The following is a 21014-nucleotide window of genomic DNA, read 5'->3' on the forward strand; positions in this document are numbered from 1 at the left end:
ACTTCTGTGAGATACTGGATCTAAACCCTGAATCGAACATTTCATGATGGGATCATCAGGAGTTCCTGTTGACGTCGCACAGCTGATTGATTTCACATTTTTATGCTTCATGATAACTGCCAGTTTTGGTTTACAAATAATTTACTGGGAAAAACTCATCATGCAAAGACCAAAGTAAAGAAATCGATTTGAAAGGTCTTTCTTTCACACAGTTGCTATAAAAAGCATGTTGAGTATTAAAGGGACGGTTCACCCAAAAATGAAAATTCGTTCATCATTTACTCATCCTCAAATTGTTCCAAACCTGAATAAATTTCTTTGTTCTGATGAACACAAAGAAAGATATTTGGAAGAGTATTAGCTATTTTTCAGCTCTAGGCCATCGTTGACTACCATAGTAGGACAAATTAAAAGGGTTGTCAAACATCGCCCAGAACTGTTTGCTTTCCTAAATTCTTCAAAATATCTAATTTTGTGTTAAACAGAACAAAAAAAATGCCATTTTTTTCTACTACGGCAGTGAATTATGTCCCAGAATTGAAGATGTCTTTCTTAACAGAACAAAGAAATGAGTTCGGGTGAGTAAATGTTGACAACATTTTCATTTTGGGTGAAGTATCCCTTCAAAGCTAAATTACAAAAATGCACAAATCTTTTCTCATCTTAATGTTTTTCTAATAATTAGGTTATAGGTGTTTTCTTTGATCCTTGAGCATAAATGAGAGGAGAGAGGCATGATTGAGAGAGAGCACAGTGCCACCTACTGAATAATTTGAAAAAAAATGAATCCACAACATGAATACACACAATTCAGGGAAATTTGTTCACAAACGTTTTTATTTTTTTGTGTTGTGTAAAGATGGGCCACTGGTTATCCATTAAGCAATGTCTTAAAAATGTTTTTATCTAGTGTAAATCTATTTAACAAAATAAAATAAACAGTTTCCACCACCAAACAATCCTTTTTTCCATAATCCACTACAAACCTATTAAGCAATTAAACAAAGCAAATTTGAAAATATAAGCATATTTATATTTATTTATTTATAACTGTCCAACTCAAGAGATCTCCGAAACAAGAGATCATTTCAGGGGAAGAAAATAGTCATTCAGTGAATAATCATATTTTGCACCTGCAGATGAAAACTACAAAAATGAGTAGCTCCAAAAATGCGACTGCTAAGAAAATAACAATAATGGTGTCAAATGGAAGAATATACCGTACTTTCAACACTTATCAATTTATCCATATTGTTAATATAGATCAATTCAGATAGAAGGGAATTACAATCATACTGCTCAAGTTTGACCAAACCTATAGTAACAAACATGAATACTTTCATTGATACACTGTAACGTTCCAACTTCGATATCTACAATAAACGCCATATTTAGAGTGTAAGCAATGTTGCTGTTGTCTTAAAAACATTTATACATAAAGCTCATGGTTAAAGAACAAATGGCAATTGTTAACTACAAAATAATTACAATGTACCCGTTGTACTACAATGTACCAGTCATACGTGACATTTTATGAGGTCAGATTAAGAAATAAAAAACCCGAAAGCATAATTATCATCATTTGTGATATCTAGTGACCACAGATTTCAAACCATCAACGTTTGGAGTTAAAACTAAATAAAACCTCCTACAAACTCCTAAATATACAAACTCATAACATGATAGCGCAAGAAATCCAACAAGGCCGACTCTAACCCTAAAAACTCCAGATCTTGAAGATCTTCCAGACAGAAAACTAACGAAAAAGTTCAGTAGTTTTGTGTATTAAATTACAGAAATGTAACTAAACTACACTTGGGTGTATTTGTGAATTGGGGCCGTTCTGTACATTTGTGGGAGGTTTTGATACTGTTTTGACTCCGAATTCAATTTCTAGACAATAAGAACACATCTGTGGATTTGTAAAACGCCATCCACACACAAAAACCCACCATTTACTGAAGAAAAACAGTCAGCAGCAACGGCTGGAGATCTAAAGAATAAAAACTGAGGAGTGATGTGACTTTACAGTCCGTTTGCCTTCCGGTGGTACCATTCACTAAAGCTTTACACATTCTTTAAACTTGGTAACAAATATAGATTTATACCGGTCAAATCCTAAAACCACACACTATAAATCTGCTCACACACGTTGTCGCCTCCTATATAACAATATAACTGTGAAATCATTTCAGAATGTGCATTGCAAAAAACAAAATAAATCCACACGATTTTAAACGCCAACTTAAAAGTTCATAAAAAAGCCTGCGTGAACTTTAATACATAATATACACACTCACCTCGAAAATAGACTCTCCAAAATACATTTTGTGCAAAGGACGAAAGTTTTAAGGAAAACTCCTAAGGCAAAAACATCACACAGACTATGCAAACAATAAAACTCATTCAAACGCATAAATAAAAAGACAAATACACTGACAATTAGGGATGTAACGATTCACCGTGAGCCGGTTGAAAATCGGTTATAATGTGTAACGATTCAAATCGGTTGAGGTGTGAACTGAATCGCAATACATTTTTTGAACAGCAGGGGCCGCCATGTTCACTGCAAACCTAAACGTGGACATGCTAATATTTCTTAAATGCAAAAAAGTCCAAGAAAAGCACAGACAGTATTAGTTTGTTTATATTAAAGAGACCTTTTCTATTATTAATTTGTTATAAAACTGCAGTTTAGTTTTGTTATTTGAAATAAAACATAATTTTATTATACAAAGAAACATGAAGCATTTAAGAAATAATGCAAGGGAAGTTGTTCATTTCTAATTTGTTTCAACTCATTTTGTAAAAATAAATCGTGAGTAAATCGTGAATAAATCGCATCGTGAGATTCGAATCGTGAATCGCATCGCATCGTGAGTTGAGTGAATCGTTACATCTCTACTGACAATCGATTGTCTGCACATTTTGCTAACATATTCATGGATGCCAGATTTTATACCCAGTAGGGGTTTCTGTTGCTGCGTTTTTTGTTGTTGTTGCAGAATTAAGCATTTTATTCAACCTTCATTAGGCAACTATCATTTTTGGCAATGCGAGCAAAAGGACATATATAAGAGATACCGATGACAGGTTTTGGTCTGTAGCCACCAACATTAAGGGTTCAAATGCATCATAACATTTCAAAAACAACCAGATTCACCCTGAGCAAGCTGTAACTTTGAATAGTGCAAATAGTGCATGAGACCAGAGCCATAAACCTGTTCATACACACACATACAGAGTCAATGTGATGTGAGAGAAGATCATGTGCCAAGCAGTTTATGTTCAAGTTATGACACTGAAAATCATATGGTGCCTCTACCTAAAGACCATCTTTATACCTGTTACACAAACCTGTTTATTTACATACAATTAAAAATTCCCTACATGATGCCCTAAAACATATCTGTACCATCCTTCACATGACAGAAATGGCTCTGGCTGTTGTCACGGTAACATCACTTACACCTGCGGTGCGAGATGACATCACCTGAGGGAGTGAGAGGCACAAGCGAGGAGAGACTCCTCACACTACAGCCACTCCTGGAGTGTCTCCAGATTCGTCTCTATCCACCTCTTGTTCAACTTGATAGTCTCTATGGCCTCCTGCACGATCCTCATCTGAGATCCTTTGTCCCCCAGAGAGCTGAAGAAGTTTTGGGCCTGGATGAGATAGAAAAAAAAGTTCATTTAAAAAAAGTCACCTAAAAACATCTAAAATGGAAGTTATAGTTTGTTTTTTGGAAACCAGACCTCCATGAGATGGGTTTTTGTGGAGAATTGACTAGTTGTGGACGTGATGAGGCTTTGAATGGCAAAGGATCCAACAGGGAACCTGACATAAAAAAGAAGAAAAATGCATATTCAATTTGACATGATTACTTTTTACATTTGAATGTAAATACATGCAATCTCACATCATTTTTTACAAAGTGGTTATTTAGCATAAACCTGATGTAAATCATATAAAAACATACAACAATTACAAAAAAGTAAAAATAAAGCCCTATCCTTGCAACTTATATCTTATGTCTAACATCTTAAGCCAGTGGTTCTCAAACTTTTTCATTGTGGGCCCCCTTTATGCCCCCCCCAAAAAGACTTAAATGATTTTAAACTTAAAAATCGAATTAAACGAAAACATACAATTATACAGTACAATGCTGAAACATCCCTTTTTTTGGTTGGTGGTCTTATGGATCCATCTTGGGGCCCCCAGTTTGAGAACCACGGTCTTAAGTCAATCATACGAGTATACAAATGTATATGAATTAGCCACCTCGTAAAATAGTAATAAAAACCAGCTCATTAAAAAGCTTTTTTTTTTAGTTTACGATTTATAATCAATTGCATTGCTTCAAAAGACCCCTGTATTTTTAAAAGAAAACTCACTTTTGAGTGATCTTATCCCAGTTTTCTTTTACAAAATCCCAAGCGTACAGGTAGCCAGCGAAGTTCTTGCAAATTGCATTCACCACCAAAGGAAATTCGGGAGTCGGAATCACGCTTCCATCAAGACTTTTGTGTAGAATCCTAAAGGTAAAAAGAAATGTAGTTGCGCTGACACATAATGCCGCCAGAATTTTCCCTATGAAATAATACGTGGTCCAGACTTACCAGAGAATTTTCCGCACGTCCTGCGTACTGGCCAACGCTTCAAGAGCCTTATGCTTCTCTGGGTCAGAGATGGAGTATTTATATGTTTCTAATATCACACCCCATCCTTCTTCAGTTTGGGCAGCAACTTTAAAGACCGTTCTCATGAGATCACTGGGAATCCTGAAACGACACGAAACATAGTGGAGGATGTTGAACAGTTGGCATTATTCCTGCTCTCCAAGGGTCAATCGCTGCTCAGACTTACTGATAAGTTGAGTTAGGAGCCGTCCACAGATCATAGAGATGTTTGGCTTGTTGTGTGCAGTTGGCAATGTCGAGGGAACATGCCATCTCAAGTAGGGCGGACCTAAGGGTCATCTTTGACACAGAGCTTTCCAGTTGCCATGACTGATTCCCCATCAGAGTTCCGAAATAGACCAAAATGTAACTCTGCAAATAGCAAATGTTTTTATGAGAAAACCGTCTGTGCATGCAGAAAACCATTTTACACACTGGATGTTACACTGACCTTCATTCTGGAGACTAAGTGGAGCTCTGATCTTTTGTCCAGCAATCTGAAGATCTGACCGAGCTGGATGAGAGCTTCAGTTAGTGGAGCGGTTTCGGTCTCATTTTTGATGTACTCCATCAGATTAAAGACCTGTCTAAAGGGCACCTTCCCCAACCTGGAGGCAATCCATAAACACAAACATATTACATCGTAGCTTTAAAGGGGCCATGCAACGGTGTTTCATGCATTCTGACTTCTTTACAATGTTAAACGTGCTGTCTTCTCATGCTTGACATGGTCAACTTGTCAAAAAATGAGTTGGACGTATGACGTAGTATTTCTATGCTCGATACACTCTCCCAGCGTTTGTATAGGTTTCGGAAAGTTTTTTCGAATATGAAAATCCGTTTCATAACAACTTTTCTTAGTCCCTTATTGGGCAATTCTCCCGGAAAAGCACGCCCATGGCAAGGCGAAAGAAGTAGCCAGCCCACGTGTCAACCGACGAGCGATAGGAAAACCTGCTTACCATCAAGATTGGCTGCGATGTGTCAAGATTGGCTGCGCTGTGGGGCTGCAGCTGCAGCTCGTTACTCTTGTGATATTGAGAGAAGTTGCGGTGAGTTTGTTTGTTCAAGGAATTTTAGTGATGAATGTTATATAAACGGTGAATATAACGCTGGATTTGGAGATCGTTTGAAACTGATAGATGGAGCGGTCCCAGAGCTAAAAGATGCCGGACATGAACTGCACACGGTAAGTAAAACTGAGTCATATGTCTGTGTTTTGTTGGCAATGGGTGCGCACGTGCTTTAGTTCCGCACCCCCCACCCCCCGCATCCTATGTTTTTGAAAATAATCGAACAGCTGTATCTGTCCTTTATAAATGTGATCAAACTAAAGTGTAGCGAGGAAGGAGGGACGAGAGCCGTGGGGCAGGAAGGCGGAGCCGGTGGCAAGAGAATGTAGCGAGGAAGGCGGGACGAGAGCTGTGGGGCAGGAAGGCGGGGCCGGTAGCGTGAGTGATGAGTATCAGCTGTACGCGCACCGGTCCCGCATGCCTCACGGGGGAGCTAGGGAGCATAAGAGGACGAGCGACGGGACTGCCGAAGAGAGAGGACCGGGCCCGGAAATGTTAAGTTTTGTGTTTATGTTTGTGTGGCCGGCAGTCGTCCGTGAGGGGCTGCCGGCCTTTTACTTCCGTGTTATTGTTTGGTTATTTTGATTAAAGTTTATTAAATGTTCGCCGGTTCCTGCCTCCTTCCTTAACTTCTATTGAACTGAGTTACATAAAGACTCTACGGATATTTGAAGGGTGCGATACTATTCTGTAAGTACTCAAGATTAACATGAGATATGCAGAAACTGTCTGAGTTATGGCCACTTTAAATGACATAAAATGAGCAGATCTACCTTGAGAGAGCAAAGACGTTATTGATGAGAGATGCTCGGTCTTTATGGGTGAGGACCTTGACGTCGTTTCTCAACGCCTCGATTAACGCCTCCCAGCCCTCATTGTCATAGTGCACTATGTAGAAGCCATCGCTCCTGTAGTTGAACTTTAACCATTTCACCTGATCTGGAAGTTTCAATGTAGCTGTGAAAGATTCAAACATAAAAAAACAATCAGCTCTCCAGTTTTATTACTTAACTATATGAAGTAACTGAAATATGAAGCAATTTCTAACATGAGGGACATAAACCTGTTTTGTCCTTGAGATGAAAAACTTGCTTGCAGGAACTCAAAGCGCTACAGCTGTCGTTCACATACGTCAAGGGAATGTGCCACAAGCTGCTACGAGTAAAACAAAAGACGAAAAACATTCGATTGATTTGCGATAGTCTCATCCTTTAAATGGTCAATTCAATTAGCTACGGTTTAAAATGTTAACAGACAGATCTTGCCCATAATATGATAAATGTCTAGACTGATGTTTACAATTGTAGTAAAACTACTGTAACCTGTCATGGGTGGGGGCATTTTTAGCATTCAGAAGGAAGTGTTCCTGGGTCAGTGTGACTTGAGTTCCGTTCCTCGTCACCGTGACCAGAGGAAAGCCCTTCTGAATGGTCCACGTGTTCATCATCTGGGCCACGCTGAACGGCTGTTTACTCACCTGCGTACAACACGAGGCATGAAAATACACATTAATAAGAACAATGTCTCAGTGGAGAAAAAAAAGGGTTAAGAAAAGGACCGACATTGGTAAGACTGTTCCATAAGTCTTCACTTTTTGTGTTCTGGAATTCATGCGCTTGCAAATATTCGATCACTCCCTTTCGAAACTCCTCCTCTGTCAGCGTTGAATTGAGCATGAGCAGAATTGACGCCCCCTGGTGTGGAACAAAACAATAAAACTTGAGCTTATAATTGATGAGAAATACTTCTGCTGTGCCGTATCTCAGTTCACAGGTAATTCATGACGTACCTTCTCATAAGAGACCGAGTCGAACATCTCCTCAACCTGCTCTGGTGTTTTCACTATAGAGGACACCGGATGGGATGAGTTCAGCGCGTCATTGGCCAGGGCTTTGAAACGAATGCTTAAGAATTCAGTGTCCTGGAAATGCGAAGAGACCAACCAACTTTAAGCTTCTCTGGTGGAAAATGGTTTGCGTGACGAACATAGCCGTAAACTATAACTTACCATGTCCAGATCCGGGAAAACGGTTTCAATCGACGTATACTGCATGTATGTTGCAAATCCCTCATTTAGCCAAAGATCGTTCCACCATTTCATCGTCACCAGATTCCCAAACCACTGAATGGAACAGAATCAGTACATCAGTACAGACATAATGAACAAATCACGTCTGAGTAGGAGTGTGACGGTATATTGTGGCACGACATACAGTATGACGGTACCAAAATAAAGTTTGCACGGACTGTAGAGCTATGATGAGTTTCTTTTACAAAATGACCTGTGCCAACAATAGGGCTACCGTGATATTACATTTTCAGTACACGATAGTTGTGGCCAAAAGAATTCACAATAAGCATTTATTACGATATCAATTGAAATAATTAAGAATAAATTATGCTATCAGTCAAATTCATCTTTCATTTTGTATTTTATCTTTTTTAGGCCAATGAATCATAGTCAAATTACGAGTGTAGGGGATGAGAGAGAGAGTTTGTGACCACTGTGGCTCTTAAAACAAATCTTCAAACTGGAGCTGAATTATGATATTTGCGATGTAACAATGGTTACACACTCAGTGTACACACAGTGATAGCTGCCCACTGCTCCGGGTGTAGGTGTGTTCACCACTTGCTGTGCGTGTGTTCACTACTCTCTGGATGGGTTAAATGCAGAGGTCACATTTCGGGTATGGGTCACCGTATCTGACTAATAGGTCACTTTCACTTTCAAATGAATATCACATTAATCGGTCAATCTGCAACATTTATAATTCAAATGACAACAACACCCACAAATCCATATAATAAATGTCACAATCAACTGCTGAATCATTATTTAGTAGGAATAACTTGATATGTTTCCCTGCCAGTCATTCTGATTAGCACGAGCGCTGTCACTCCTGTGCATGACTGCATGTTCATCTATCACATCCACAATATGTTTTAAATTAATAATAAAAATTCTGAAGCATCTGAAAAACGACAAAGAGTTTTTTGTTGATTCTATTAAACATATCCTGTTATATAACTACCATCTGATGCAGGTTCTTACACTCTGTAATCTGTGGTTAGTGTAGACAACACTTAAATACACCCACACTGGTCATAAACATACTGTACCTAACATACTATAGCTATGCGGCCACAGAGTCTCTTTCATGTCCTATCGTCTGCGTTGAAAACAGTGTGAATGTGACTATTATTACCCTGTCATGTGAATGTTGATCTATTTAGATACTTTATTACCTGGTGGGCAAGTTCATGAGCAATGACGGATGTCACCAGTTGCTTGTCTATAGGGGAGGAATCATTCCCTACGAGCAGCATGTTCTCACGGAATGTGATTAGTCCCCAGTTCTCCATGGCTCCAGCGAGGAAATCAGGAATGGCCACTAAATCTATTTACAGTATTCAAGAGAACTCAATCACAACAGCAGACAGACATAAACGTTTAATTTTATTATTGATAAAAGCTGTTTTGCGAATCTAATAACCCTGATTGAAGATTCAGGAAAGGCTTGCTCACCCAGCTTGAGTAACGGGTAGTCAATGTCAAAGAACGTATTGTAGAACTCCAACAATTTGCCAGCCGTGTCCAGAGCGTAATGAATTTGGTCCTTCTTGTCAGGCACTGCATACACAGAGACCTGTGAGAGAGAAGAAAAAACCAAAAAGTTACAGTAACACACTCCTGTTTTAAGAGATGCACCGATATTACCTGTGGTGTAACGCAAACTGCGGTGGCCCTCCCGCAAGAGTGGAGGCAGGGCCTCTTTACCATATAATCCAGGGGTGTCCAAAGTCAGTCCTGGAGGGACGGTGTCCTGCAAAGTTTAGCTTCAACCCTAATCAAACACACCTGAACAGCTAATCAAGTTCTCATAAAGCAGACTAGAAACTTCCAAACAGGTAAATTGAGCCAAGTTGGAGCTAAACTCTGCAGGACAGTGGCCCTCCAGGACCGACATTGGACACCCCTGATCAAATCAGTGGAATTCATGCAATATAAAATCGTAACTTACCAGTGCTATGCCACTTACTAGACCATATTATTTTGTGTCAAAACTATTGGACTACTTGCACGTAGCCTCGTGACGTACATCCAACTTGAAATGGTACAGCTCACTTTTAAGTTTTAATTTAGAAAACAACATCTCGATCTCCACTTGCATGGTGACAGGGATGGTTAAAAAAACATCTGTGACACTCGGACACCGTTTTGGAGATATTTGATCTTACTTATTTAGCAAAGAAGGCTAAGATTATTACGTTCCAGGGTAGGGTTGCACCAGCCATTCGTAAGTTCTTTCTTAAATGTGAACGTAAAGTCCACAATAGAGGATAACTCCCGTTTCACACCGCACGCGTAAGCAGTGCGTAGGGGGAACAGCGAGTAGGGAAACTAGACTCAGCGACGGATTGATCGCTGCACTGCTGCTTACGCGCCGGATCTGCTCCGAGAGAACGCGCTGCTTAAGCATGCGGTATGAATGATCTCATCTATTAACAAGTACGCCGAAAAAAATATGCGCTGCTTATGCACTACTTACGCGTGCGGTGTGAAATGGGGGTTAGTAACTACTAACTAGTTTGTAACTAAATCTGTATGCTATTCGGTTGCACCATTTGTTCATAAGGCAGAACGTAGCTAGTAGTTCGTAAGCTCTCCGTAAAGTAATGCGTAGTCACATAATATGATGTTTACCTTCAACCGTCCAATAGCAGCCTTTAAATTTGTGAGAAAAAGTTGTGTTGAAATGTTGTAAATTTCAAAACTTTCTTGATTTAAACGTATTTTATCACACATAATAACGGTAAAATAAAAATGTTATTAAATAGAATACTATCTATCTAGATTAATAAACAAAAGCTGATTAAAAACAATAATTCACACAATAATAAATGACATGTAATATGGGTGATTTCATTTTACTGCAAACCACCAATGAAATAAAAAGATTATTTTATTTTGACATGCACAACACAGGCAGATAGCCTATATACACACGGAGGCGCACAAGGGCGGTTCTTGTTAGCGCCGTCAAAAATGTAATCATGTTCTCCATTTTAAAAGTTAAGTGACTGTACATGTCAGCATTATCATGTGTGTAAATCATTTAAGAATGTCGAGTGAAACAAGAGCCTTCTATTTTATTCCTACAGTTACTCCTGACGGGAGGCTTCCGTAAATATTTAGTCTAAACGTAACATTACGCTTCAACTAAGTTGAATGGTGCAACTAAAAAATATTTAGTAGCAACAGCTGGTGCAACCTGCCCCTGGACATTTGTATCTATTCACCATTACGATTGGATAACAACAACGACGAGAAAAGATACTGCGATCACCAAACAGGGGTAGGCAACAATGAACACCAAATTAAAAGTCCTATTTATTCACGTCAAAAATCAGATTTATTATATCGTGCCCTGCGTGCCCACCCGGCCGTTACGCCACTGGATACTACATTTCTCCACCAATACAGAAAGCCGATTATTCTGAGAGATATCTGCCAATACCGATTCTGAAGATTAAATAAATATTTTTAACTTTCTGAATGTTATGAATTCCTACAATGACTACTAACATTGATTATCAAACTGGTAGGGATGTAATGATTCACCGTGAGCCGGTTGAAAATCGATTATAATATGTGATGATTCGAGTCGGTTGAGATGTTAAATGAATTGCAGTACATGTTTTGAACAGCATCAACTCATTTTGTAAAGATAAATTGTGAATAAATTGTATCGTGAGATCAGTATAGTGAATAGTGAGTTCTCACATTTGTAATACTTTGGTCAGTTAATAAGAGTACTTTATGTAGTTTAATATTATTTATTTGACTGAATTAAATAAGCAGTTTCATGTCTATCCTTCAATCACTTAACTAATCAAGGTTGATGTAGGATATAGAAAGTAATTAGTAATAAGTAACTAAATACTTTTTGGAGAGAGTAATTTGTACAGTAATCTAATTACACTATTGAATATGTAATTAGTAACTAGTAATTAATTACTTTTTCAAAGTAACTTACCCAACACTGCATCCCTACAAACTTGTGATGTTTCTTAACTTTTTCAATATACAGAGCACAAATTCATTGCATTTTCCTGTCCTCCTTTGATTAACAGGATATATCGGCCCCGATGCTGATTATTGACTGATCTTTCAGTGCACCTCTAACTTTTTTTAACACAAAAACACAAAAGTTTTTTAGGAGGACACTTACTGTAGTTTTGGAGACGTTCTTGCTGACGCTGTTGAATTCAGCCACTACAAATGCGACCAGGTAAGTGCTCATAATAACACTCTTCTCAAATTCATCTTCTAGAAGACCATTCTTTAAATCAGTGGTTTTGGCCTACAAAATACCAGACCGGTTTAGCAAGTCTGACGTACATAGTTTAACCACACACAGCAAAAATTATATTGTAACTGTTCTTCTGAAACCTCGGATGTACAAATTAGCTGTTTTTCAGAAAATGGAATAAAAACACTGTACTTTTTAAATGATTAAATACTGTGTTGTCAACGTTGACAAGCACTTTTTAATACTATTTATTGGTTAGATATTTGCAAAACCCAGTGACAAACATAAAGGGCGACTAATAATAATGATTTATGGCAACAACAAAAAAATCAAGAAATATGGAGATACAAAGTTTCAGAAGGACAGCAGTAAAATGTAGTTAATTGACAAACATACCGAAAATGTGTCCTATTGTGTGACATAGCAAAAGTAAAAAAACAACTAAAATAAATCTTCTGTTATTTATGTTATGTTAAATATAACTTATGTATTAACTTATGTTATTATAAATATAAACATTAATAATTCAAAAAAATATGTTATTAATTACATTTTTGCTGTCACACCACAGGACACATGGACTTTATATTTGTCAACATCCCCATGTATTTGCTCCTTATGCAAACTATAGTGTTTTTTGTTTAAAATAAACAAAAAATCTGTTAGTGAGCAAGTGCATGAAAAAGTACACGTCTCATTTAACACAAATCACACAGATTTATAATTCAGATGTAAATCACGATTTCATGAGAAATGATAGACATATTTGACTTCAATGTAAAGAGTACGTAAAGTAACCTTAAGTTTTATGTTTCAAACAGAGATGGCGACAGAGAGTCAAACGTTACAGATTGTAGCTTTAAATTGTGGTACAAAACAAAAAATATACAAAATCGAACAATTACCTTAGGCATGTTTGAAAGACTGATGTATTTGGGTTCTCTTATCATCTTAATAAGAAAAGTGGATTTAAAAGCTGGCTCATCAAAACAAGGGAAAGCCTTGCGGGCTGCCAGGGGTTCAAACTGAGTCGTAGCCAAAACTCTGGAAGAAAATTTGAGCATAGAGTGAAAACCTTTGAGAGGAAAACTAATTAATAAATTAACTTAATAGAAATAAGTCCATTCAAAATGAGCTCACACAACGGTTACCTTTTTGCACCAGTTGTGTCTACATATGAACTGTTGTAGAAGCCGTCATAGCTGGTGGAGAGATTTGCTGTGTAGATAATATTCAGAAAGTACATTCCCTTCTGAAGATCTTCTGGAAATTTAATGGCGATCTGCTGCCAGGGTTTGTACTCCAGGATCTTGACCTCTTTACCTTGAAACGTGGCCTTGACTATATTCATATACGAACTGTGCAGGACCATCTTATTAGTCACCTCCGTGACCTGCACCGTGATGGAAATGTTGCCTCGAAAGTTCATGCTGGTCAGGTTGGGATGGAGCGAAATATCGTAATGCACGGGGTGTACGCCACCCGGTAATCTCAAGTCCGTCCACGGGAAAGGCTCTCCACTTGTGGAATTGGGATAGATGTTGTCCATGGTGGAGTTGTCTTTCTTACAGCCATTTCTGGTGAAAGTGCAGCCTGGCAGGAAGTAGATGACCATGGCTATGGAAGCCACCAGCACCAAAATGAGAACGCCCACCACTAAAGTCTTAGCGGAGGGCATCGAGCACAATCCGGAGGGCTGCTGGCGGGTGTAGGGCGAGGATGTGCTACGCTGGTTGGAACTGCGGTTCATGAAGGACATGCCAAGCAGCCGAGCAGAAGACTCGTAGTCCTCCTCGTCTTCGTCCAGGTCATTTTCTCCCAGGCCTCGGACCAATAGGCGCGAGTTGCGGGGTTCGTAGACCGCGTCGTCGGAGTCGATGGGATTGGTTGGCGACTCCTTCGCCAAATCCACCACATCTGGCTCTTCCTCAAACATGCTGTTCTCGATCATGTTCCTGGGCACTGGAGCTCTCTCTGTAGGTTACAGCAGCAACAGAAAACCAAAATGTGCGTGACTAAAAAAGCATAATGAAAAAAGCAGAGACTTAATGTTAAGAATCAGGCTGTCGTCTAAGGCTTCTTCAAACTGCTGCTGTTTGAATTATTGGTTTGTGAAGGCAGTGTGAATAAGGGGACAGTTAATGTTCCCAAAATGTGGCATGATTTTATCACATTTTCCGAGTCAGCGTGTAGAAAATTATACGAAAATGAAACTTGAGATGAAAAGCTTCTCGTGTGTCTTTTAGAGAAGTGTTGAAGATGCGCCTTTGAGAAGTTCCAGTAAATCTACCCCACATTACCACAGCCAGACAGTACCGCACAGCACAAGTCGTTTTATACTAGCTTTGTTAGAGTGATAGTTCACCAAAATCATTCCTTCTATTACTCACTCTCATGTCATTTTAAACCTCTATGATTTTCTTTATTCTGAAGAACACAAAATAAATATTTTGAGAAACTTTGGTAAACAAACAACATTGGCCTCCATTGACTTCCATCGTATTAACTCAAAACCACTGAGACATTTCTCAAAATATCTTCTTTTGTGTTCTACAGAAGAAAAAGTCCTCTACAGATTGTGAACAACATGAGAGTGAATAAAAGATTTTTTTTATTTTTGGGTAATCGATTTGTCAAAAGTGCTTGTGAACAGGATGCATTCTTCGCCTTTGTCACTTCCTCAACAAAGAATAAAACAATTAAAGGTACAGTGTATGGAATTTAGTGGCATCTAGTGGTAAGGTTGCGAATTGCAACCAACGGCTCACTCCTCCCCTCCCCTTTGAAGCACAACAGTGGCTGACACAGGACAAAGATGTCGTCCCGTTTTCGCTTCTTTGCCGAAGGAGATAACGCATTTACTAGGGCTGGGCGGAATGACGGAATATTCCGTTACCGTGGAATAAAATGTCAACCGTAAGAGATTTTTATATTCCGTGTATTCCGCGGAATGTAAATAAGTAGGCGTGGTTAACTCGGCGCTCTGCAAATTAGGCGCTATTCTGAAAAAAAGGAATGAATTAATCCACCCGTAACAAATGAACGTATCAAACATTCTTTTGACCTTCTTTCAGTCTGTAGTTTAGTGATCCGCTCCAGTCCGGCGCTTCTCTCACCCGCAGTGCTTGTGCAGGGATCTGCGCCAGCATTTAAAAAAGCTCATTCTCAACAAGTATTTCAGAAGTCAGGTTGTTTTGAAAAGCTGTTAATAGTTTTAGAAAGTTTAACTTCAGGCGAGCCAAGGAAACTTGCGTTGAAATGCGCGATGATGCTCGCGAGCGCGTGAGCGCTTTGATGTGACGTGCTTCTACCTCCAGTTTTTGGAGACGCGTGAGGAGTCACCAGAGACTTGCAGTGCAAAAACAAGCCCGAGAATAAACAAACATAAAGACAGAGAGTCGCAACACACTAAAATTGCTCATCTAATAGAGAGTGAAGAGCGATAAAGACCTACAGTACAGACCCCATGAACACCAGTTTATAACACTAGTCATATACTGTACTCTCATTGTTTGTGCATATTCATACTTTATTGTTATACATGTTGTCTATCTTCATACTGTATACATATGGTATAGCCAGAATATAAATATGAATAAATAATACATCTGATTAGCAGAACTTAATTTGATATCTTTAGTACATTTTCATAACTTGCCTACATTTTAACTATGGTGAGCTTTAAATTAACTGTAATAAATAAATTAGTTAAATCAATCTAAGAAAAATGAGGTATAAAATATTGAATTATAATGGGAGATTGTTTCATGAAATATATCGTTACCGTGAAATAAAATTACTCATTCCGTGAAATTGATTTTTGGCCATTCCGCCCACCTCTAGCATTTACGAATTGTACAGTTTTAAGAAGCTTTTCTTAGGGTTCAGCTTTTTTATGTTAAAATTCAGTTTTAATTTAGTGTGACAGAACTATTGCATTTTTAGTAATGTACTTACATAAGGTTTAACTAAACTTTATATGTTGCCAGTTCCATAAGTTGAAATGTCATTAAAAATGGTTCAAGCTTTGGAATTTCAGTTTCATTTAAAAAAAATTGCAAATATTAAAAACTTTGTATCCTGTAACCATTATTGTGTATTGCATTAAATCATAAGTTAAAATCAAATCTATAACTCAAACAATAGGCCTATATACTGTTTAATATATATATTTAATATAATACAGGGCTTGACATGAACGCTTGTCCGGGTCAAGTGAGTGTTTTGTATGGGCAAGTGAGAGAATTTTACTTGCCCGACCAGACAAGCAACTTGAAAAAAATACAAATAACAGTGCTACGAAAAAACCGGTCTGTGCGAATAATAAGATAGGTGCATTCAGGGGCATAAATCTCATTTAACAGTAGGGGGGGACAATAAACATAAAATTTCTCAAGAGCAATTTTTGAAGGGGACACAGATAATACAGTCAAAATTGTACTTACTACATCATAAAGCGACAATATGCGTTAGGTTCATAGGTTTATCATGCAGACTTGCAGTCATATTATAACTGAACTGAACTGCCACATACTGTAATACAAGTGAACACCTAATAAAGCTGTTTCCATTTCCATTTTTTTTTGTCTCTGTTGTCAAGACAGGAAACAAGTATAAAAACACTACCCATGATACTACATGTTAACAATGAGTCACTTTTTAAACACTTTTTAAATGTTATCCTGATTTATACTGCAACCACGTCTGACAAAGTCACCATACATCTACATTAAAGAGAAGTGGTTATTTTCCCATGTAGTGCACTGCCTCCGCCAACAAACTATGAGAAAACGAGCTTTTCCAACTGAATGAAAACTGTGCAACTTTTGTGGACAAAAGTCTGAAATTCGCTAAATATAGTGCCAAAGTCACTAAACTGTCACCGGTATTTGTGCGACTGTGTGTGACACGGGACCTGAATGGCAAGGATCGGCGGCTAATTGTGGCCGTTAATGTTAACATTATGCCAGGTCGCCACAAATAAAACAATGCATGGGAACCGGCTTTGGCGTGTTAGTTGCAGTGTTTGACGCACTATGCAAGAAGCTATGGTAAACAAGCTAACATTAACTAGCTAAGTAACGTTTTAATCGCTAACATAGCAGATTCATGGAAAAATACATCAGTAATCAGCCTTTTTAGGCACAACTAATTTATTAATGAATCAGCATCAACTACATTAAAGAGAATCACTTAATTTAACGTGAATAAAATAGCCTTCTTACTGGGGTTCAACAACCACTGCTGAACTGAGCCGCATACCTTACTTATGTGTTGTGTAGCGTAGGTGAGATGAAAGGGGAAAGCAGGCAGTGGGCCAAACCACAGTGAGGCAGGGGAGGGGAAACTCAACTGTTTCTAAACTTAAAAAGCATTTTTCGCGTTTGTATTTTTTTCTAATTACACAATTAGTTTAGGTATACATAAATATATTTTGCACAATAGACAGTGCGATTTTTAATGATTTGGGGGGGGACAACCCTCGGATGGAGGGGGACGTGTCCCCTCCGTCCCTCCCGGGATTTACGCCCCTGGGTGCATTAGACAGAGCCGCGTGTTTGTGTGAATTGCTTTTGTCGTGGTTGTGCTTGTTTGTGAGTGACAATAATCAATGGCGAATCGCATTGAGGCCATATAACTAGATGCGTACGTGGAATCCTGTTATTTAAATATGTCATCTGGGTGTTCTGCATGTCTGAGTGAATGAGGTGCACAGATTACCATACTACACGAGTGATAGTCTACAATGGAATACACTACAAGACTTTTAAAATCTGAACAGATTTTTTTTAAACTAGACTTTAGGTGCGTCCCAAATCGCACACTTGTGCACTATTCTACGCCATTTTGTAGTATAAATAGTGTGACTAGTGCGACTGCGTTCACATTTAAAATCCTCAAAAAAGACGTGCACTTTAAGTACCCGGATGATGCACTTTTTCAACCGAAAATATGAAGTGTGGACACTGTCGGTACACGATCCGGGATGCCTGCACGATCCGTCCGCGCATGCGCATAATGACGTAGTAGATAATTCTGTTTAGCGACGACACTGCATGATCTGTTCCACGCTTGAGCACCTTTGTACCGCGACTTTCACTACTGTCCACCTCTGGTCTCATGTCACTTCTGTGTGCACACTATGCGTTGAAATACTCTGTAACGTTTCCCCAGACTTGTTTGTAGTTCTTTCTTCATGTAAGTGCAGATAGTCTAGGCGGAAATGCATATTATGTTCCTTATTGTGTTCTGTAAACACCATTGAAGGGATTATTCCTCATTTAGATTATATAGATAGATATATTAGCCTATATATAGACCCATACTAATACAAAATGAGTCGATTTAAAGTTAACTAATATTAGCAGCTTTTAATAAAAACCGTCTTTGACAATACTACTGACCTCAGATCGAAACACAGCAAGTTAAGTAGGCCTAATGCCATGCAGCAATGAATCGCAAAGGGGAGTATGGAGGAAACTGAAGGTTTGCAGTGACAGACTCTAAAGACTCAGACTTTATTCCACATGTAACCAAAATCGTGTATGTTCATGTAACAACTCCTTTATTATTTTGGATTGGCAACCACGTAAACACATCGTAATGCATAGCGTAAGCTACATTTTAAAACATCAAAATAGACCCGCCATGAACTGTTAAATGAAAAACACAATGTAGCCTACAAAAATATGCCGCCAGTTGTGTCGTCTGGCCATCAAGCGTTTCATCGCATGCTTGATACCAATAGTGTAGGGAAACCGTGACGTTGTTTACTACGTCATTATGCGCATGCGCAGAACGGATCGTGCAGGCATCCCGGATCGTGACACTTCACGCACTCAACGGTCGCAGTTTCGCTTACGTAGCAGGGCTATCAGACGCTGCTCGAGCAAAACTCCTGCAGAGCGATAACGCTTCAATCTGATGATGACTAAAGTAATGCTGGGCAAAACAGATGAAAACTACATTAATTGTACAATGTTCAAGTTGATTTTTTATTCACACGCATTGTGCCGTGCGATTGATGTCATGGAAACCGATACACTCTTCTAAACTTCATACACTACATGGTTGAGTGCATAGTTTAAGTGCATAGTGCATATGCACTATGTCATTTGGGACACAGCTATACACTTGCAGACTTTTTGAAAGTTTCAGATAGAAACACACTAACTGATCAAATCTGCAGACTGTCCAGACTAAAAATCTGAGCAAAAGTCTTGTAGTGTATTTTAGCCCTGAGACAAAAAAAACTTTACTTGTCCAAAGGACAACCACATGACCTGTAATAGCCTAGTTTTTTGGGTTTTTGCAACGGGGTAGGGTGTACGCTTAATTACCATGTAAACATTGTTACAAATAATGTAGAAATAAACAAGGAGACTTAAGAGGTCATTAAAACAGGCCGAATCTATTATTTAAGTACAAACATTTCCTTTCCTTCCATCTGACCTATTTTTGTCAAGTTTCCATTATCAGTGAAACTTTCATTCAGGAAGTGAACTAGAACAGCAGAACATGATCATGTTCCGTGTTACTGTCAGGAAACAAAGACGAATGTTTAGTGGCCTGGCCATGAAATAACTTGAGTCTCCTTTAATAAACTAAACTATGAGACAAATGCGAACCAGTAAAACCAGCTGGCCAGTGAACCACCTGTCCAAGACCATAAAAGCACAAACAGACAACAAAATGTCACCTTTCCAGGATTATGGGGAGAATTATGTTTGAGATCCTCCGCATGTTTGATGTCATGCATACATACTGACATTGCTAATATTAACAGACAGAAGATCTGTTGACTATTTGAAGTCGAAAATAAATGCTATAGATCATATTTTCTGTTTTCACCCCCTTCAAAAACAATGACATACCCATTCAAACCTCAGATGTGCTGTCATGGACTTAAAGTGGCACTGCTGCGCACTAAAAACATATACCGGTTTGTTTATTTACTATAACTGTTAACGATACTCAAATCTGTTCGTTAGCATGACGGAAGTTTGCGTGCATGTTATCTTCGAGTAACGTTATTTAACCAAACCGACTCGATAACCAGAAACACGAACAAATACAAAAAGACAGTTTACACAAAGACAGAACAGCGTTATTTTATCACGCACGTAAACGTCATGTGTGTATGTTAGTTATACGAGAAGAAGCGAAGCGATGCGGCTAGCTGTAGCCTGTTAGCCGATAACTTTTGCCAGTGCACAGAGCAGTCGCCTGACATATGCAGCAGTCTTACCGCTTTCAAACGGCTCCATACTTAGGTTTCATAAAATGAAGTCTGTGGTGAAAACCAAAGTCCTCTTGGAGAATAAATCGCGGTTTAATTCCGAAAAAGTCAGACAAGAGCGCATCGGATCAACTGGTGCTACATTAGCATCGTTAGCATGATGCACAGCTCTCACATCAGCGCATTAAAATCATCCGTCCGCATTAGAAAGACTATTACAGAGGTATTGGCATTGATAAAACAGTGGACACAAGTTACAAGTGTCAATCACTGCTGTCTGACAAGCTTTACTTCCACGACTTCCCCTTCACTGTCCCTTTAAAGTTACAGACTGCTGCTACTCCACACAACATCACTGAACTGACTGACCGACGTAACCTACTTATGATCATGTTGTCAAACAGAGACAACTTCAAACTGACACATACTAACATTTGAAAAGGTCAATGAATAAAAATGAACAAGACAAGAAAAAAAAACGTTTAAACAAAAATAAGTAGGATACAAAATAAAAACACTAATTTTATGAAAATAAAAATGCATAATTCATACCAATGGCTCCATATTCGGGTTGATTTAAATGGTTTGCAGGTTCCATGCGCCGAGACTTGGTGCCATGCTCAAGAAAAACTGCGATAGTATCACAGTCAAGCAATTCTAACCATCACATGCACATCATTTTACTGGCAGTGACTATTGCTCTGT

General features: G+C 38.7%; 1 protein-coding gene across 3 annotated transcripts; it reads right to left on the bottom strand.

Moving 5' to 3' along the window:
- Window positions 1-820: 820 nt before the first annotated feature.
- On the bottom strand, window positions 821-20988 carry lnpep (leucyl/cystinyl aminopeptidase). Of its 3 annotated transcripts, none has more exons than XM_057319456.1 (18): window positions 20862-20988; window positions 13222-14044; window positions 12976-13114; window positions 11990-12121; window positions 9283-9403; window positions 9003-9154; window positions 7762-7875; window positions 7543-7674; window positions 7316-7447; window positions 7076-7230; window positions 6817-6905; window positions 6527-6710; window positions 5132-5288; window positions 4868-5052; window positions 4621-4782; window positions 4396-4536; window positions 3757-3838; window positions 821-3666 (listed from the first exon to the last, which is right to left on the bottom strand). In XM_057319456.1, exons 1-18 carry the CDS (start codon window positions 20905-20907, stop codon window positions 3535-3537), a joined length of 3078 nt encoding a protein of 1025 aa, XP_057175439.1. In that variant the 5' UTR covers window positions 20908-20988; the 3' UTR covers window positions 821-3534. The 3 variants fall into 3 exon arrangements, with proteins under 3 accessions (XP_057175439.1, XP_057175430.1, XP_057175447.1); XM_057319447.1 differs by having other exon boundaries at window positions 6817-6908; XM_057319464.1 differs by lacking the exon at window positions 20862-20988 and adding an exon at window positions 20319-20685 and having other exon boundaries at window positions 6817-6908.
- Between the last annotated feature and the right edge of the window lie 26 nt (window positions 20989-21014).

This window comes from Triplophysa rosa, linkage group LG2 (assembly GCF_024868665.1).
Source record: "Triplophysa rosa linkage group LG2, Trosa_1v2, whole genome shotgun sequence".
In the NCBI taxonomy this organism is placed as follows: Eukaryota; Metazoa; Chordata; class Actinopteri; order Cypriniformes; family Nemacheilidae; genus Triplophysa; species Triplophysa rosa.

Bases quoted from the DNA above. Each gene is read 5' to 3' on its own strand.
- lnpep (XM_057319447.1), bottom strand. From the start codon at position 20,907: ATGGAACCTGCAAACCATTTAAATCAACCCGAATATGGAGCCATTG. The intron at 7,231-7,315 runs GTCGGTCCTTTT...TGTTGTACGCAG, and splicing joins TATGGAACAGTCTTACCAAT to GTGAGTAAACAGCCGTTCAG. The intron at 4,783-4,867 runs GTAAGTCTGAGC...GTGTCGTTTCAG, and splicing joins GCTCCTAACTCAACTTATCA to GATTCCCAGTGATCTCATGA.